Source organism: Apteryx mantelli, chromosome 1, assembly GCF_036417845.1.
Source record: "Apteryx mantelli isolate bAptMan1 chromosome 1, bAptMan1.hap1, whole genome shotgun sequence".
NCBI classification, from domain to species: domain Eukaryota; kingdom Metazoa; phylum Chordata; class Aves; order Apterygiformes; family Apterygidae; genus Apteryx; species Apteryx mantelli.
This window is the reverse complement of record NC_089978.1, coordinates 154993468-155013692: the sequence shown is the minus strand read 5'-3', so window position 1 is coordinate 155013692 and position 20225 is coordinate 154993468. Positions and strand designations below refer to the sequence as shown.

The 20225-nt window shown below is 44.5% G+C and overlaps 1 protein-coding gene across 2 annotated transcripts; it reads left to right on the top strand.

The window, feature by feature from the left end:
• Positions 1-232: 232 nt before the first annotated feature.
• Positions 233-18324, top strand: SINHCAF (SIN3-HDAC complex associated factor). 2 transcript variants are annotated; one of them, XM_067307634.1, is made up of 6 exons: positions 233-300; positions 10197-10344; positions 12237-12336; positions 13294-13420; positions 14977-15127; positions 15969-18324. In XM_067307634.1, the coding sequence occupies exons 2-6, from the start codon at positions 10217-10219 to the stop codon at positions 16129-16131; spliced, it is 669 nt and encodes a 222-aa protein (XP_067163735.1). In that variant the 5' UTR covers positions 233-300; positions 10197-10216; the 3' UTR covers positions 16132-18324. The 2 variants fall into 2 exon arrangements, with proteins under 2 accessions (XP_067163735.1, XP_013803501.1); XM_013948047.2 differs by lacking the exon at positions 233-300 and adding an exon at positions 2856-2958.
• Positions 18325-20225: the final 1901 nt, after the last annotated feature.

Below are 20225 nucleotides of genomic sequence, written 5' to 3'. Positions count from 1 at the left end.
TGTCGTCACAATGGACAACGCCCCTCCCCCCTCCTCCCCGGCTTCCCGCGCGGCCTTTCTCCCTTAAAAGGACAATGGGGCGCGCGAACGCAGGGACTCGATTGAGCAGAATGGGGGCCGTGGGAACGGCGCGTGCGCAGAGCAGCGCGCGCCGCGGGGAGGGGCGGGGGCGCGCGCGCGCGGGGCCGGCGATTGCATGCAGGCGGCGGGGCGGCTGCGCAGAGCGGGGCACGGCACGGCACGGCACGGCGCGACACGGCCGGCGCTCACGGTCTGCCGGCGGGTGCACGCGGAGCTGAGGTAAGTGAACGAGCTCGGCTGCTGCAGGGGGAGAGGGAAGGAAAGTACGGGCCAGAAGAAACGGGAGGCTCGGGTTTGGATTTCTTTTTTTTTTCCTTTCTTTTTCTTTTTTTGCAACAGTCGGTGGTTTGTGTTCAACACAAGTTAATCCTGGAGGCTGTCCTTAGTTCTGCTACAGCGAAAACACTTTACCGCCTGGAACAGTTTGACACGCATGGCTCCTATGCGCGGCGTTTTTTCCCTTTTTTCTTTTCTTTTTTTTTTTTAATTAGTGGAGTTTAAAGCAGCCGCTCCGGTCGCGAAATTCCTCCCGCATTGTTGGAGACCCATCTCAGCAGCTCTGTCCCCCCCCCACCACGCACGCACGCTCCAAAGTGAGATGGAAACGTTAAAGCCCCCCGAAAGGAAGCGCAATCTAGTTGCAGGCGGTTGAACTGCGGGGTGGCGCGGGCGCGGCGCGGGGGCGGCGCAGGTGCGGCGCGGCCCCGCGCAGCGCCCGCACACCTGTAGCGCCGCCGCACACAAGTTGATGCCCGCTCGGCGGCGGAGCGGAGGGGGCACCGCGGTGGGCCCCTTCCGCGGGGGGGGAGAGAGAGAGAGAGAGAGAGAGAGCAGCTTGCTGACTTTTTTTATGTGTGTGTGCATATATTTATTTATTTTATTATTATTTTTTTTTTTGCTATTATGATGGTTATTTTTAGAGCGGTCAGGGGCTCAGCCTGCCCCGCAGCGGGGGGGGAGATGTGTGTGCGCGGTGGCGCGACCCGCGCTGCCGGGCGCGGAGGCTGCGGCGCGGTGGCTCGGCGGCCCCGCGGGCGCGCAGCGCAGCCCTGACGCCTCCGCGCCGCACGCGAGTGGCGAGTAAGTTGCGTTTTCCGCGGGGTTTGCGCGCCCGGCGGCCCCCGGGTGCGGCGCGCAGGCGGGAGGGGGAAACAAAGGGCGCCCATGTGCTGCCGGCGCCGCAACTCCGCGTGTGCGCCCGGCCGCGCGCGGAAACGCGCCGGCGGGGCTGGGGGGGGTGGGGAGGGGGGGTAGAGCGTGCCCCTCGTGTCTGCGGGGGGCTGTTTTGGAGACCGGCTGCAGGTTTGGGAGGACTTTGGAGGGGTGTTGAAACTTTGGATGCGCGCACGCCGCTGCGAGGTACCACGCTGCGTGCATGGAGGAAGAGGAGGAGGAGGCGGAGGCGTGTTTGTGCGTCTGGGGCGCGCAGGGAGGAAAGCCCCGTCCGCGGGCCCGGGGGGCTGCGGCGGCGGCCCCGGCCGCAGTGCCGGCGGGGGGGGGAGGAAATCTGCCCTTCTGCCCTTTGCAGCGGGGCCGTTGCCATGTTTGCATTACGTCAGGGCAAAGCCATGAGGAAGCAGCACCGGGCGGGGGGCGCCGGGGGCCGCGGCCCGGCCGCGCACCGGGGGCCGCCGCAGCCCCGCTCGCCCCTTCCGCTGCCGCGGGCGGGGGCAGCGCGAGCCCGGGAGCCATGCGGCCGGGCCGGAGCCGCCCCGGCGGAGCGCACCTCTGCGCCCGGGGCTTCCCCTCGCTCTGCTCCTTTTTTTTGTTGTTTGTTGGTTTTTAATATTTATTTACTTGGGCTTTCTGGAAGTTGCATGTTTCGCAGCTCGGGGTGTGTGTGTGGGGGGGCGGTTCGGGTCGGCGGCGGCTGCTCCTGCAGCTGCCGGCCCACCTGATGGGGCGGAAAAGTAAGTCGGTCGTGGGCCCCGGGGCCGGCGGGGGTCTTTGTTCGCGGCCGCCCCCGCGGGGCGGAGCGGAGCGGGGCCGCCGCGCTGCCCCCGCGCCACGCGGTGCTCGGCGGAGACGCGGCCGCAGCCTCCGCGCTGCCGGCGGCCCGCCGCGCCGCTTCCGCGGGCTGCTCAAACTGCTCTTCTCCGGGCGTCTTGGATTATTATTACTTTTAATTACTGTTTATTTACTTACTGTTTTCAGCCAGAGAAATGCTTCCTTTCAAATCTCTCGCTGTCGTTAGATTAGAAATTGCCGTCTCTCTCTCTCTCTCTCTCTCTCTCTGTTTTTTTTTTTTTTTTTAATACACCCATCTCCGGATGTGTAGCTGAAGGGATTTAAAGGGACCTGGCGAACCTGTTGTTTATCGCGCTGTGCATTGGCGCAGGGCTGAATCCTGCCCGCCCTGTGGCTCCCCCAGCCCCACAGGCTGGTCTCTCCTGATGGGAATGGCCTCGTCCCCATCTATCAGCTTGCTCTCTGTGGACTGGCAGATTTGGGCCAGTCCAAATTATTCCGTAATCATTACAATTGCAAAAAACTTTAGAGCTGTTCCCCAGCGCAGTAGTTTTGTAGGCAGCTGGCACAGGAAGCTGTTCCTCAATCTGTGTGTGTATAGCACATGCCTTCTAGCTGGGCTGAAGGCAAGGCCCGTGCTGCCAGCCCCGTGTGGGTGGGGAGAGAAGGCCAAGTGTCCTGAATTGAGTCCAGGACTTCAATAGCTTTGCATCTGCATTGGAGGCTAAGTAGCATACTTTAACACATCCTGACTGCAGCGCTATTTTTCCTTTTCGATTTTAACTTAGTGCTGGTGAAGGGGATAGGTTGACAGCTGTGGAGACGTCCGTTTACCCTAACGCAAGGCAAAGCAGGAGGTTTGACGGTTCCTCAGCAAACCCCGCTGCTCCTGTGTGCTTGCTTCTAAAGGTGAGACTACTTCTGCCATGTGCGGGGATGCACTGCGGAAACCCCCTTCTCCTCAGTGTGCACATAGCCAGATTCACTGTGTAGTTTACTCTTTTCTTAAACAGAAGATTGCATACCTTCTACAGCATGGGGCATGCAGTGAACTAGGGGTCTTTCTGCTGACATCAGTAGGCCCCGAGCTCCTTTGCCCCTCCCTACCCCCTGATAAATTCCAGGTTTCTTGAAATCTGCAGTCCGTAGTAGTGAATCAGTAAGTAACAAGTCGTGGGATTTTCAAACATGTCTACAGGCATGCAGTATCCAGCTGCTCCTGAAAGTAGGTGGGATCGACTTCCAGAGCCTCTGGGAAAAATTCCTCCTTTCTTCTCTCCCAACCAGTAGGAGATTCTCACAGGGGAGCTAATTGGCTGCATTTGCAGTCTTCCTTTAAAAAGAGAACATCCTTTACTGCTTAGTAAAAGAAAACGAACTGATAAATTCGCACATGTTAAAAATAAACAATGTGAAAACTGTGATGGTTTGTTGTCTTAGTGGTGCTGAGCAGCTCTTTCTGGGTCACCAAACTGCTTTGCATTAATTCTTATTAACACTTGATGATTCGTACTTCTTTCATGATGAGATGAACCACATGTGTAGTCCTACTTTAAGTCTGAAGCAGAAGTTGGTTGTACCTCTTCTAGCACTTTCTTTTTAACAGAAGGAAGAAACCAGCAAGGCTGGGGTGGGAATAGAGGGCTGCAAACTGGATAGATAAGCAGAATGGAGGGGCAGGGCTCCATTTCACAACTCGGGCTCTTGCATTTCTTCAGAATGTGCTCGGTCAGTCCAAAGTCCGAATGAAATCTCCAGTAATACTTAAAGGATACATTTACAGTATCCTTACAATGAAGTCACTCCGGTCATTTCTTCGTTATATGTATCCTCTTCCTCAGTTGCAGTCTCCATCAGGTATTTTATCCTCTTCTAAAAAGAGCTTTTCAGTGTCTAATGACCTCGAATGTCCATGATGCCTTTTCAGCAGCAGGTGGATACAAACAGCATCAACAGCTGCAGTCGCTGTTCTCAGATAAGCGGCACAGACTGAACTCCAACACTTACTTAAGATCATCCCAGCATTTCCTTGCCAGGCTCCTGGTTAGACTGCGCATGGTGTTAGTTATGCAATAGGAGTTTCCAAAAAAAAAAAAAAAGTCCTCTTTCAAGATGGAATGTCTGCAGGTGGGACAGGTTTGGTTTTTTTTTTTCCTATGCAAATCTTACCGATTACTGTTTTCATCCTTTGGCCTATCCCTTCAGGAGTACTAACTGCATAGCAGTTTGCAGGAACACCCAAGTGGTTTAACCTTTCACTTTTCTTCATTGCCTAAATGGGTTAGGTACTTATTTCCCACTGAAGATCAGTAGGTCATAGGCTCTGGAGGCTCCTTTGCAACTTGACTGCTTTTGAAAACTTGGGATAGCTTGTGACTCGGCTAGAATGCTGTGAGGGGCTTAGACATGGGGAAAAAAATGTCGGTTTTGATTTCTGATACACGGTCTTATAGCTGCTGCTGGTTACATTTAGTATGCTGAGTTTTCACTGCAACACAGAGCACACAACAGTAGCTGCAGAAGACTAGCAGTAAAAGAGCTTACTTATTTTGGCAGGGGAAGGATTCCTGAAGATCTGATTTGACCTTTTACTGTATTAGCTCAGCTCATCAAGTGAAAACTCCACAGGATGCTATTTCATTCTGATGTGCCTGGACTGTACTAGTGGCCAAATACAACTTTTCTCCAAAGAAGTTGTTTTGGGTGGAGAGAGGAAGGGAAGTGGAGGGAAAATATGAGGATATAAGGGACCAGAAGAATGTACAGTACATGCAGAATTCCAGCTTTATGATTGTCAGAAATCAGGCCATATGTTTTGAGCTATAAGGCAAGATGTCAGTGTAAAAATGATTTTTTTGAAGATTCAAGTTATGTTTTCAGACAACACCAATTAGTCTGATCTCCTATTTCTTTCCTTGAAGCATTCTGGCTTTGGACATGTTAAGATATGGTTTTCTGAGGTCCAATTTTAACTTTCTCCTTCTATTCCAAAGCTGCTTTGTGGGCCATGTAAACTCAGGGAGTATGTTTACACTGAACCTTTGATATAGGTTAGCTCCTTTGTTGATGTACAGTTGTATTGCAGCTTACTTCAGCAGAGGGACAGGCCCAAGAATTTATTAGCTAGACAGCTCAACTCCTGGCGCCCTAGACAGCTCTGGAAGCATTTTTCATGTGTGTGCATGTGTCTGGGTGTATGCACTTGCAGATGTAGAAGTCATAGCTTATATGTATCTTCCTGTACTTCAAGGCTTTTGATTCCTTAAAAAAAATTGCGACACTTATGGCTGTGTTTTAGTTACAGTGAAATGCTGTAGAGATCAGTATTGTAAGGTTTGGCTGACAGGAACTGGCTGCATCAACATATGTAGGCTAGATCTTTGTTTGTTGTAACTCTGCTTCAGAGAAGCTGTGCCAAGGCTGTTTTGTATGGAGAACAAGGAATCAAATTAATTGCAGAGGTTGTCCCTCTCTCTGGTAGTTTACTGGAAGCTTTGGGTCACACAAAGTGCAAGTGATCCAGGGTCAGAAGGAGGATATGGGTAGTGAGGGAGGTGCTAAGTAGATGAACTGCCATCCCTCTGCTGTCGTGTAACCCCAGGGAGTGTTTCTCTTTCAGTGTCACAAGAAACAGGTGAGCATGTTCCTTTTGAGTGGCTTGATGATTTTGTCACAAAGGGAGATGTGCATGTCTTCTAGGAATTCCTTCCTTTTTATTATAAAAGCTTTTCATTCTTCTTGGGCAATCAGAAAAAATGCAGAAGGAATCTGGAAAGGCAAATGGAAGTGGCTCAGCTTTCCTTGTTTTAAAAATCTAGAGAGTTCGAAAGCTCCTCCCTAACCTGAAAATTTAATGAGCATTTGAAGCAATACCTCCTTTTTCTTTAGATTGTCAAATTAAATTTTGCAAACAGAACTGAGTCCCAAGTTCTAGTCCTGACAGGTAATCAAAGCACTGAACAACTCTCACATGTGATGCATGCTGCTTTGCACCAGCCTTTCACAAATGCATGAGCAGGGTTTTTCCCTTCCCCTCCTAGTTTACTGCTCTCTGCCTGACTTTTTTTTTTTTTTTTTTTAAACAAGAGGAGTCTCTACTTTTGATGCTGCTTTTCTAAAAGTGAGAGTGTGAAGGGATGGAGAAAAAATGTTCTGCAGTCTTCTCTGGGTCTCTGAGTCTGTCCAAGTTGCTAAAGCAGTTCTTGAAAGCAGGACTTGAGAATAGCAGCTTCTCCTTCTGCACTTCTTAGACCAGGGAGGTTAACTCATCTCCCTGATTTGGAAATTCCTTCACATAGTCACTCCCCTTCTGCAGAATGGCAAATATGCTTCTGATTCCTTGTTGGTGAGTGATTCCTTTCACTTCTGTGCAGCTGCTCACTTTAAAGACTTCTTATATTCAAGTAACAAGTTTAAATCTGGCAAAAAATCTGTTGTAATGCTTTAACTTCTGTGGAGCTACATTCCTACCTGCCACTTTTTTTTTAATGCATCCCAAGTTGCACATGGTTAGACTTCCACAACCAAGATCTAAGCACTGTAGAGACACTATACTGCATTACAGTAGCTGGCAATCTAGCTCCCTGTTTCTAATTTGAGACTGAAGTTAAAAAAAAACTTTCAAGTTAAACCTTTCAAAGGGCTCAGTCATATGCCATTTTTAAGTATACTTAAGTCTATAGAAATGTAGTGTCAACAGCAACAGTAGCATTAAACACATAATTACAGTTTAAAATGGCAGCTGAGACAAACTGCTTTAAGTTTAGCAGTTCTGATAAGTACTTCTAGACTCAAATGCGGTCTATATTGGCTATTAAGCTCTCCAGCTGACAGAATATTTAGTATATAATGGTTAAATGACAACTGTTTAGGATTAAATGTGTAACTGGACTGACGCCTTCCATTTATAACTGCAGTTAGGTGCAGTTGTCAGAAATCTGTTTTCCTTGTGGTTTTGCTACTAGCTCTTCCCCATTCAGGAATGATGTATGGTAATACCGTTGCTGACCATTCATCAAGTGGGAAACAGATGGCACTAGTTTCCCTTCTATTGAAAGATTGTGTTGAAAAGCTGCTCCTGTGAGAACGGCAGCAATGATGCAAGACAAAATATTTTCAGAATATGTGTTTGATGCCAGGCCTTGCGGAAGCACGAATTATAAAACATGCATCTTGTTCTCCTATGGTATAAATACCAGCTGGTGATAGAGATCATCTCATCAGCATCTGGATTTCTGGGAGAAACTGGATTAGAAAGTAAATCAAACTGTTCTTGCTGCTTAAGGTTTGTCTTACTGATGAACCTAGTTAGTCCTTGATTTTTCTAAAGAAAAGCACCAGACCACAGACTTAACATTGGGTAATCATAAACAAAATCCAAAATAACTGTTTGGTAGCTGGAAATTCCCAGGTGAACATGCTGTTGGATCTCCAAAGGCTTGTTAAACGCAATACTCTTAAGAGACTGTCTCTTTTGAAGAGGCACACTGGATGCTAAGAAAGAAAATACATATTCTACATGTCTGCCTAGACACTTCATTTACTTTGTCTCGACAATCCAGAGCTATGAACCCAATTTGGCTGTGCAGTCGGGTTCTTTGTTCAAATGCCTCTGAAAATATATTCAAGCAGAAGTAGAGAGTAGTTTTGAGTCTAATGATCTCTCTAAAAAAGTCAGACACTCTTTACTTGCTACAGCTGCTCCTGGCCTTCAGGCCTGTGCTGTGCTAATAGAGGGGGCGATGAGTCTTGTAAGAAGCCTAGCAGCATCTGGGGAGGCTTCACTAGATATGTGCACAAGTCATCTTTGGGGGAGTCCAGCCATAGGTGAGCTCCTTGTGCTCCAAATGTGTGTGAGGAAGAAAGGAATATAATGCTTCAAACCTATGCCAAATAGCCATGCAATAACTTGAGTTGGGACAGGAGAGAAGGAAAGATTATTTCCTCCATTTTTCTTCTGAGCCTGGAGGATCTCCTCAGTGATGAGCTTTTGCAAGTCCCTTGTGTTCAATGGACTGAGCAAGGGGTTTGAGTAAGGCAAGTTTTCTCGAGGGTCTACGTGTGTCTTTTTATGTTTTTGTGTAATTGCAAGGAGAGACAACCCCAGTGGGCACCAAGCGGTCTTGTATTGCAGCGTGCTAGACATGCACATATACATTTTCAGCTGGATAAGGGTTCCTTAATGGGTTTTGTGCAAGAGTATTGACCAACAATATGATGTAAGATTTCCAATATTTTGTTTTTCTTAGGAGCCTGGGAGCCTTGTGCTTTTGCTTTGCAGTGCTGCCTTGTTCTGATATTTCCATTTGAGGAGGGGAGGGCTGATGCTGGGAGTATTTTCAGCTTTGTGTGGAGGACTGTGACTAGGCTGAGGCAGCACGTTAGCTCTTGCTTTGGTCCTGCAGAAACGTACAGTATCTTTTCCCCCACATGAAATCTCTATTAGTAAGCAAAGTGCTGGTATGGCTGTTTTATGAAAGCATATTCTCAATCTCACCTCAATTTAAGTTCCAAATTATTTTACTGTTGTAATGATGTGACAAGGCTCGATGTTACGTATTGAAGATTTCAAGTTAATTTCTTCTGTCCATCTGGTGGAAATTAGAACTTTGTCCCTTGCCCTGCTGCTGGTGAAGATTTGGGGACAAGACCCCTGTGCCTCATACCTTCACCAGTAACCCAAGATCCCTTGGCAGTCCCTTGGACTGAGAGGTGACCGAGAGTTCCCTCTCCCCAGACTTCTCCACAAATGATGGAGATGCTGCACTTTTGAAAATCCTGTCTGAGTTACTGAATCTTTTAATAGATTTTTGTGAAGAGAAGTAGATTTTTTTGGTTAGTTTCTCCAAGAATATGACTTGGCCTTTTAGTTAAGGAAAGGGGGAGAAACTTATGCTACTTGCATGGCTCTGTCTGCTAGTTTTTATAAGCAGAATTTCTCAGGGGTGAAAACCTGTTTTCATGGAGCTGCTTGCTGGCAGTGATCACAAGCAGCAGAGGTGGCTGTTTGTTCCCTGCAGTGGGTTGTTTAAGTAAACCTTGCAACATTGTCTGCTTAAAAGAGAACCTTCTTGGAATGGTCCCTGCATCTGTTATGACATAAAAGCTAAAAGTTCTGTATGGCCTGTAAAAACTTGCCTTGTGTCCAGGCCCAGAGCCAGGAAAGCACCAGCTTTGCTCGCTTTGGAAGTGCTCTGGGAGGAGAAGGAGAGGCAAACCTCTAAGAACACAGCTTTTGCCCGTGCTGAGTTTGCAGAGCTGGTGGTTAAGGAAAAACAACTTGCTTGTAAACGGAGTATCTTCTGGTCTGGTGTCACTGCCCAGGGCTAGGGTGCGTGGTAGGTGCATGCTGTGCTGTGCCCAAGGCTTCTGCTCCCTTTCCTAGCCCACGTAGCTGGGTTTCCTTCCCAGGGAAAGCAGGGTGGGGAAGGCAGGAGGGTGAGAATTGAGCCTGTGCTGACATGGAGCTGGGATGTGGCTGGGATGCTCACCTAGACTGGGGAGACAAGAAGTGCCCCTGGGTCCCACACTGCAGACCTAGCCACGGAGAGCTAGGTGGATCTCCACCCTGCCGCTTTTAGAGCGGCTCTTCAGGTATGTCTGCCCTACAGCCTAGAGGTATGACTGCAGCTCATTTAAAATGACTCCTACTCACTTTCAGCCAAGTTTGGCAGGGATGTTTCCAAAAAACATTTTGTGATGATGACAACAAAAATAGTTCCAGTGACCCAGGGTTCAGCTGCCAACTACTTATCCAGGGGCTCAGGCAGGTTCCCACAGCTTGTCCTGCCTCCTGTTTTGCCACAGGTATGACTTTCATTAGCAGAGTCAGCTGCATTCACACCTCTGGATTGCGCAGTTGTAGGTGTGCCCTTAGAGTAGAATTGTGCAGTAAATGACCTTGTCATGAGTTCTGCTGGGCGTTGCTTAATACTTCAACTGTTTGTTGTTGCTGTTCTTTTTAAATAAGAAAAAGTGTATTTTAGGTGCACCTGCTCTTCTGAGGCAAGGCAAGGTAGAGCTAAGGCCTAATCTAGCAGTTTCCGATCCTGAATTATAATCTAATTTTGGAATGCCTAGTGAATTGCACAGATTTTCCTTTCAGTATCTAAGTGATAAGTAATACCAGTTCTTGTTTGTTTTCACAGGCTACAGCAGGGAGGAAAAGATGTTTGGCTTTCACAAACCGAAGATGTACCGGAGTATAGAGGGCTGCTGTATTTGCAGAGCGAAGTCTTCCAGTTCTCGTTTCACTGACAGTAAGCGTTACGAAAAGGATTTCCAGAATTGTTTTGGGTAAGATTTTCTCTTTAGTCAATGCTGTGGTCAGTCATAATGTCTATCTCTAAGCTTTGAACCTGACACACTTGCCTGTTTTGCTCTGAGAGACTCAGAAAATTAGACTAGCTTGGGAAGGGGTGAGGGGGGACTGTTTTCAGCTTCCTCCAAATCTCCTGCTGCAGGCCAGGTCAGGAGGGACTAGGCACTCCCCTGCTGCATTTGATACCATTTGGTTGCCAGTGAATTGTTGCACTTGTTCCTTAGAGGTGTAAATCCCTTCACAAAATGTAAGACAGCACAGAACCATGGAGATTTTCTGTAGCTTTGAAGATTCAAGAATGTTAGACAAAACTTGATGGGTTATATATAGCAGTTTCAGCAGATTTTATGCACAGCTGTTATTTTTTCAGGTATCAGGGTCTTTGTTCAAATAGGAGATACCAATATATTATTATAATTTCTGATCACAAAAAAATTGTGATAGAAAACAAGTGCCAAGTAAGTAGCTTTCCAATTAGGTAATGTTGCAAATAATACTACTTGAAAGCATTGGTAAACAAATCTGTATAAATATCAATAATTTCTTGTACTAGCTGTTATGACCTTTTAACGTTTGGAACTACTTTCTAAAAACTTTGAAATTATATCTAAGTTTGTGTTATTGAATTTTCAAGAAAGCAAATTCCTGTGTAACGGCTTGTAATTATTTTTTACTTTTGTTTATTTTTGGCTGAGGTAATAATTTCTTCTGTTTATGCTGTAGTTCTCCATTCAAGTATTTTCCCTGGAAAAGTGTCAAAGCTGTCACTTTTCTGCTTTTTCTTCCCAGTCTTGTTGGATTAATTCTCATGAGAATCTATGGCCCAACCAGAATTTACATGTATCATATTAAAAATATATAGGCATATTGGTACTGCTCCTGACTCAAGCACTTAGCTTCATATATGTAAAACTTTGCAGTGTTTGTAAATCTCTTCCTTATTTCTTTCTCTCACCACCTTTATCTAGAAACACTTCTTTCATGTATTGTTTTATAATCCTTTGTATTTATTAACCATCGTTTTTGTACATAAATCTGGTGCTGATGATTTTCCCTGGCATGTTTCTTGGCTGCTGTCCTTGGCAATGGAAATACTGCGTAAAGGCCCATTGCATTTTTATATAAACTACAGTAGAGAAGCTTGCAGTATACCAGGGCTTTTGGTTTTGTGCTGTCTGAAATATGTTTGCCAAGGTAAAAATGCAGTCTTAACACTGAGCAAACACTGGCTTATCTTAGCCTGTCCCATTCATCTGTAAATGCTTCAAAGTCCTCCTGTTTAAATGACTGAAAAATTCCACGGAGTATCCCCTTTCTCTATATCTTTTAGTGTGGCTTAGCCGTAGGGATCAGTTCTGAAAAAAGCTTGTTAGAAGGGAGCAAGTACTGCTGTCATTCCAGTGACTGTTGTTTCTGAACCTTTATCCTACACGTATGCAGGAGTGCGTTAGGTGGTATTTGTTACTCATCCTTGAAGCTCCGTGAGAAAGTTAAGAGCTGAATAAGCTTTTGTCAGATCTCCAAGGTTTGTTCTCAAATGTGCATTCAAGGAATATGACTATTCTTCCTCCCTCCCCAATCAAATCAACCAACTCACTGGAACTATAGCTTCAAAAAAATAACTGGAGGGCTGTTCTTTAGTGCCCTTCTGGAGGCACTCTTGACACTTTTTATTTCAGTATAAGAGTATTCTCTGAAAGTGAGAGCCTGTCTTTTAGATGCACTGTGTGAGCACCCCAGATTAATTGTCATTTTTGAAAAACAGGACTTGAACTATTTTTTTCCCCCCCTCGTCAAGTCTTTTGCTTCTTGCTCAGTTAAAGAACTATCTGTTAACAAATGATTTTTGCTTTTTCTTTTTTGCCAGGCTCCATGAGGCCCGCTCAGGAGATATTTGCAATGCCTGTGTCCTTTTGGTGAAAAGATGGAAAAAACTGCCAGCAGGATCCAAAAAAAACTGGAATCATGTTAGTTGGTTGTTTATCTATTTCTCCCCTATCCCTGAAGTAACTTGTTTTGTGTGTCTCAATCCATTCTGCTAGAGAGGGAGGCACTAGCAAGGTTTTGGGTTTGCTGTTCCCCCCCCACCCCCTGACACACACAGAGCATCCCTAAAATCTGCCTGCAATATTTCCTGTTACGTGGCTCTTACCTGTCTTCATCTGGCTTATGTGCAGCTTGTGATTGTGCAAGCCTTGAATGGAGTCACAGACTAACTTACCCTGTAATTCCTTGTTTTCACAAGCTCATAACTTTGTCCAGAAGTCTCTTATGGCACTCAAACATTCCAGACTTGGCTTCTGTCCAAAAATTGGTTGTTCTCCCTTTTTTTTCCCCTTTTTTTAATAGCTTGAACAAGCAAGGTGACTTGCTCAAGCAACATATAAATCAATTTGGCTTAGTCAGACAATTAAAATGACTAATAACTTACAGCCATTCTCACTCATATTATGCTTTGATATACCTAATTCATTTTGGGCCTCAGGCTGGGAAGATGATCAGGATTCTTTGTGTATGTTATAATCTTCTGTCAGGAGGCCTTGATGATAGCAGGGGAGCCAGAGCTATGGTCATTACTAGCACTAGCCTTTTCAAAAGTGCAATTGATGATTTAACAAAAAAAGGGAGGTGGGGGGCAAATGCTTGGTAGACACTTTTATCTGAATCTGTGTTGGCTTAAACAATAGTTGTCTGCTAAACTGAACCTGTTGAAATAGGAAGTTTTTAAACTGGTTTTCTTTCTCTTCCTGTAGACTCAGCCTCTTATGAACCAGATTTAAATGAAACAGTGTCAATGCACAGAAGTGCCTTGGTTTAACTAAGCTGATCTTGAACACCTTCAGCTAAATCAGTTCATGTTCCTTGATTAGTGCAATATCTGAGCTTGATGCAGAAGTACTAGATACAGATTTTCTGTGTTCTAGGTGGTAGATGCCAGGGCTGGACCCAGTCTTAAAACAACACTGAAACCAAAGAAAATGAAAACTCTCTCTGGAAGTAGAATAAAGAGCAATCAAATCAGCAAACTGCAAAAGGAGTTCAAGCGGCACAGTAAGTTGATCCAAAGAGGCTTTGGCAATAAACTTTGGCCTCCCCTAAAATAGCTTATTGTTAACCAGCCAAGTCGAATTACAGTCGAGATTCAATTGTGTTCTCATATGTTTAGACCTTCTCTCTTTTTGTAACCTTTCATTCCCTATCTGCTTGGGGAGGGGGTGGTGGAATGAAGAGGAAGAACCTGTGAGCAGGGTGTCTTGCATGACAGAGGTGGGTTGTGTCGGGTGGCGAAGTGGCAAGGAAAGGTTACAGATGTGGGGACTGGGGGGGCCTGGCTTGCTGGAGCAGGCAATGGTAGTGTATGTCCTACACTTAAGCAACCTGTTTCTGGAAAGCACTTGGGCAAAATCCTCATTGCAATTGGAGGTTCTCCCCCTGGTCTCACTAATGCACAAAGGGTTTTCAGCTGTCTTTTCTCAAGGAAGACTGTTCTACTGATACCACTATCAGTCCGTCTTTCTTCCACATAGGTTTTCAACCTAAGCTTTCTATTTAGCCTAGATTATTTTTTCCCTTTAAATTCTTACCATGTTTCCTCTGTAGCAGTTTCTTTACACCTTCCTTTGCCAGTCTCGGTGATTTCTTCCCACTAACACTTACACTCTTCAAATAGATTTGGATTCATAGCTTCCCAACAAAGCCATCTGCCAGTCATGCTCTAAATATATGTCAGCAGTTTAGCTCTTTTCCTTTAGAGCAAACCTTCCAACCTCTTAACTGTTGCTGTCTTAGTCCTCTCTCTGTTTCAGTTATCCTACCTGACCTGAAGATAATGTATGTGAAGCAGATCCCACAAAACTAAGGGGTTCTTTGTGTTCAGTACTCTAAATGCTTTTTAACAGTAAATAAAAACTCACCTAAGAAAACTTGCAAATGCCCTGACCAGAAGAGCTTGTATCTCTTCATCCAACGCGCTGTAATTAATCCTTATTAATTGTTACTGCAGGTGCTAGAGAACAACTAAAAGGTAGGCCAGTAGTTCCTCTGTTTAGGTGTACATCTACACTGAGTTTGTAGTACACAATCTTGATTCAGCAAAAACCTAGTCCTACGTAATGCAGTGCATGATGAATAATCACTAATGAGAAGAGCTTTGCAAGATTTTAATGAGATGGATAAGAAAGGAGATTTGAGTTGATGGAGGAATTACTGAGTCTGAAGCATGGGTCAGGATCATCTGCGGGAATGTTGCAGTGATTCCAGAGAGGGACTAGGATTTTGTCCAAGTGTGACCTGCACAGCCTGCATTTGAGAGCCAGAAACTGAAGTCTGATCTGAGCAACTTCCCGGTCCTTTGGGTACAAGGACACCCCTCCAGCTCTGAGACCTGTCTGCAGAATGCCGCCATGTGTTTTCTCAAGGATCTCTTGAAATTGGCAGGGGAAAGTAAAAATGGTGGTGGTGGTTACTCCCTGCCCCTCTCCCCCAAAATTAAAAGCCTTTTTTTCCAGTCCTAATCTGAATGTGACCTTTTACAGGCGAGAGGAGGAGGATGGCTAACTAGTTAGATATATGTCTTGATTCCTGTATTTGTGCCTCCCTCCCTACAGATTCTGATGCCCACAGTACCACCTCGAGTGCCTCCCCGGCTCAGTCTCCCTGTTACAGTAACCAGTCTGATGATGGCTCTGACACAGAGATGAGTGCTGGGTCCAGCAGAACACCAGTTTTCTCCTTTTTAGATCTCACGTATTGGAAAAGGTAAGAAGCAATACATGTATTCTGCACAGCCAGCAATTTGCTTCATTTGCACAGTGCTCGATTCTACTTCATTAGAAATTTGCAAAGTGCTGCTGACCTTAATTTGTGTTAAGGATGTCATTTAAGCCACTGAGTATTAAACAACATGAAGGTCTATCTTTGGAAAGAAGTGCCATGTGCTTAAGACAAATTTTCCCCCGTTTCCCCTCAGTTCCCTAAATGTTTATAAACTTGCTGGATAAAAGTTGTTTACATTTGGGGAGTAACAGATAACATTCCTGACTGTCATTATCTTTTCTCTTAAAACTATGCTTTCTAGATGTGATGTGTTATCAAATACATAGGTGCCCTCAGCCTGGCAGCAAAACATAACAGTTGATTTGGTTGACCTGTGGTGGTAGTCATTAAAAAAAAAAAAAAAAAGAGTGGGAGGAAAACCAAGATTTTCTGAGAGCTGATCGGTTTGTTATCTTCTATTACACATTGTGACACAGTTATCCCTTATTTAGCCAACTGCTGTATTGAAATTGTTGTGACTTTGCTGCCTCTTCTCAAACAGTCTTTGCAAGTGTTCTGCTCAGATAGTTGTGTATATGAAGCTTCTCTGGGAAGAGAAATGGGAGACATTAGTTTTGCATAGGCATAGATATATATTTTTTTTTCAAAGTAATGTTGTGGATTTAGACTTGTTTTCTGAGCAGCCTTTTCGCTCCTATCCTAGCCCAACAGTGTTGGAGGTTGAGAAAAGTAATGTATCAGTCATACTGATTTTTGCATTTCTGTAACTTCTGTTTATTCTAAACACACAAACCTCTCTCTCTCTCCCTGCTGTTTCCTCCAGGCAAAAGGTTTGCTGTGGAATTATTTACAAAGGGCGTTTTGGGGAAGTCCTCATAGACACTCATCTCTTCAAACCTTGCTGTAGCAATAAAAAGTCTGCCACTGAGAAGCCAGAACAAGAGGGATCGCAATCTCCATCAATTTCCACCCAAGAGGAGTGGTGACTTCCTTGGATAGCTGCAGAAGGTTATACAGATCCTTTTATTCTCTGGAAAAATACTAGAAAGTGACTCTGTTCACTTTGGACACCTGCTATGCTGCCAAAAGACTATTCCCTAGAACTGTTTTGGGTTTTACTGCTACAATTCCACAAACTCTGAAGCCAGTTTGTATCCTTTCAGAAAGACTGTATATAATATTTAAGATGCTATGGAACACTTAGCAAAGCTGAATGCTGCTGCGAGGTTGTCCCTCTAATTAATTTTTTCCCCTTTCAGCCTCTTCACAAATGAACTTGAGGATGGGGTTTTGTATATTAAAGTATATGTAGTTCATCTTTCTGTATTGAAAGAAGCAGTGGTTGTCAGGCATTTTTTAAAGTTGGTTGGTAACCTTCCTTAAATCCCCAAGAAAATATTTCATTTAGACATGTATGAGTCAATGAGATGAATTAATACATAGAAATGTTATGTCACCTCTCTAGTTATATAAATATATATTTTTTAAAGGTGTGGAGATCTCACCCTATACTACTGACATTATGAGAAAGACAAATATGCATCCCTCCTACATGACACTGACCGGTAACTGCAGACATCTCTAGTGTAAGTAGTAATCTGAGAAGGCCCCCAATGTAAAATGCTTCTCAAGAAGGGGCAGAAGAGCTCACCTCCTTAGCTAAGGAGGAAGATATACCTAAGAACTGAACATAGTGAAAGGGGAGGCTACTTCCTTTTAGACCAGCAGCAGACACCCTAGACCTCCTGTAGTAACTGACTGGTGATGAGAGGTGGACCAAGGCAACACCAAGTTAGCCCAAGTTAGGTGTAGATGAGGGCCAAAATTGAATAACTGGTATTTGTTGGCCCAATGCAGCTGACATGTGACTATGAAACAGACTTCTTGCTGGTTTTGAACCTGACAGAACAAAACCCCTGGCTAAACAGGGCAGGTTCTGGTCTGGGGATGTAACTCAGTCCTAGCTTGGGGTCTGGATTCAAGATTCCTGTTTTGGAACCCTTCCCCTGCAGTGCTTTTGTGTTTCTTGTTAAACAACCAGCAGATCAATAATTTTGTGAATACTGGACTTACTGCAAATTATGAAGAGTTCTGTTCAGAATGGTGCTGTACTGAGTAGAGGCAGCTCTATTTGCATTTGAGATCAAAAGATAGTATTCCCTACACATTCCCAGTCAAACTTGTGTGCAAACCATTGTGACACTCCTTCATACTCTACTTTGCCTTTAGGGTGAAAGCGGCTTCCTGGAAGTGTGCGCTGCAGTTTTAGCTCCCAAGTGCTTCATGTTCCTTTTATGAAGGTTTAACTTGTGTACCCTGGGAATTCTGCTTTTTGTTTGTTTTTCTGGTTTGGGGGAGGGAGGGGATTTTTTTTTATTTGGGGGGATTTTTTTTATTACTCTTTTGGGATATTCTGCAATGGACTGCTACGAGCTTTCCTTTTTGTGTGAGTTGCCAGCATAATATTTTGGTGGGTAGGGCTTAGGACTGGATTTTCATGTAATCTCACTTCCTGAATTGGGAATAGTTAGCAAATGAAAATATGGGTAGGGAAAGATGCAGCTTTTAAGAAGAGCCTCCACCCTCAAAACTCTCTTTTCTTCTGTTGGGAAACAGAATGTCTGAAGAAAACATCAGGGGAAATGGAGCTTTGACTTATCACAGCCTTACAGCTTTCATCGCTGTTATTTTACTTTTCCTAAACTCTGAGATTCTGAAGGGAGAATAAAGCTACGTACTATGCTTTCGTCTGCAACCAAATAAATGGATACTTGCTTGTGTAACTGCTTAACTAAGTTGGTCATGTCTAACAAGGGCTTCAGTAAGTCCTAGCTGTTTTGCAGACACCTTCTTCCATTTGAATTTGTTTTCAGCATCAATAATTCTGTGCACCTAAGGCTGCAGTATTGGTGGTAGGATGTGCTCTGATATGGATCATCTCTTCTTCTCTATTTATTTATTTATTGCTAGGTTTCAACCGCCAACTGCTTCCCCTACTCCCTCCCACCTCTTCCATTCCCAGTAGTAATGCAAGATGAACTGTATGTAGTCATGCACTTTGTATTAATGTATTAGAAATCTATGGAACCTGTTTTGTACTTTTATACTGTTCAGACACTTGTAATCCAAACTTTTTTTACTAGGGTAATGAATAAATTTAGACTTATTTAGAAAATAAACATTTTCTCCTCTGTTTATTTCAATTCTATCCTATTAATTAGACTCAATGTTTGAACCAGCCCAGGCAATCCATGTTTCTATTTGAGCAAGACTTTTTTTGTGTGAAGAAAGATAATTATATTCTTTGAAACAACAAATGATTTCTTACTTAATTTGGAAAGAGGAGCAGAGCAAGGGTTATGCTTACTGTGATGGGTAGCTGTCTCATGGCAGAATCTCAAAGCTTACCCTTGGCACTGCATATGTGTAAGAGACATTTCTTTACTTGAAATGGGTGATGCTGAAATTTGGTGTTTCTAGGGGGACTTGCTGTCTGTCTAGCTCACTGACATTCAGTAAAGGCCAGCTGAAGCAACAGCATTACAGGTTTTGGTGCTTTGACAGCATGTGTAAACATCCCTTTCCAGATCCAGCCAAGTTGGTGGAAGAGGCTAGTGCTCCTGTACTGAAGCTGGAGCCTGGAGTGTTTCTTCCCGTGACAGGCATAGTCCACTGGATAAGCTCTAGCAGACTGGTGGGAGCAAGGACTTCTGGCAGGAGATGGCAGTAAGTCACTGAGTTTAGAAGATAAGGCTATTCCCCGACAATGGGGAAAGCGGTGCAACCTTAGCATGATGGTTTGTTGTGAGATTCTATTCTGGACTTCAGTGGAGTGACTCTTGATTTGTTCCTGCTGCAATACTAGCTCTTTCCTATAAATTGAGCAAGATGGTATCCAGAGGTTAATGTCAAAGTAATTTCAGTGAAAGCGCTTCATAGACTGCAAGATTAGTGGCACATGATTTTAGTGCAACAGGTTCTATTTTGGGCATATTCATATTATCTGCTATAGATGCTTAAAAATATCTTGGGCATAGTTCACCTAGAATGAAAAGCTTTTCATAGTCATTGAAGAGAAATAGGTGCACCAAAAGATGATTTAAAGCATGTAAACTTAGTATGACTTCCTTCTTTGCAACTTCTATCCTCTTTCAAATAACAAATTCCTTTTCTCTTTACTGTTGTTTCACTTCTGTGACTGCAGGTACTGTCTGGGTAGCCTCAGGGTGCTGCAACCATCAGTTTTAATGGGCAAGGTGCTTTTTGCATGAGGCAGATAACCTAATGGAGGAGTGCAGCTGTGGAAGAGGAAGTTGCTGCTATGGGGACACTGGGGAGCCAGCACTGGCCATCTTCAGAGCAATGTGGAAAGAGATCAGGAGGCAAATTCCTGAGTAAAGTCCTTCTGTGTGTCACCTGAATCAACTGTCACAATAAGTGTGACAGCTACTAAAACAATAGCTTCCAATGCAAGTGTGATAAAGCTGCTTTACAGAAGATTGTCTTATATCAACTTTAGCAGTACATGCCTCCTTTTTCTTGTCTTCAAAGGTGATTTTTCTGGAGGTCACCAATAGACCAGGAATAGATTGCAGATTTCCAAAGCCTGAGTTCAGTACTTAAACAAGTTGGCTTTACTGACAGCATAGTTGGTCTTTTGTATTGTGCTGTATGGCAGCTAATTTTATTCTGATTTGTATGCTGTGGAGATTTCGTTTTATGTGACTTCTACAACACTGAGACTGTAGTGTGGTTTCTGAGTAGATGGTTGGGTGCTATCCTGCACCAGTGACTAAACACTTGCAGCTCTTCTAATCTGAGGTAGTATAAACACTTTGTTTCAATGCCATTTAGAAAAAAGGGAAGCTCCTTCTAAATGGTTCTCATAGCATGTTAATGTTATTATTTAGGCTATCTAGACTGGAGGTAAGAGCAGTCCACAGTGTATTCTGCAGACCTGGTCCTATGGTTGCCAGTATCAGAGACACAACTCCATTTTGGCTTGTTTCCTGTTTCCTTCCTGTAGAAATCAGGACACAAGGGGGAAGATGGTATGTGTCTATGTCTCCTTTGTCAGAAA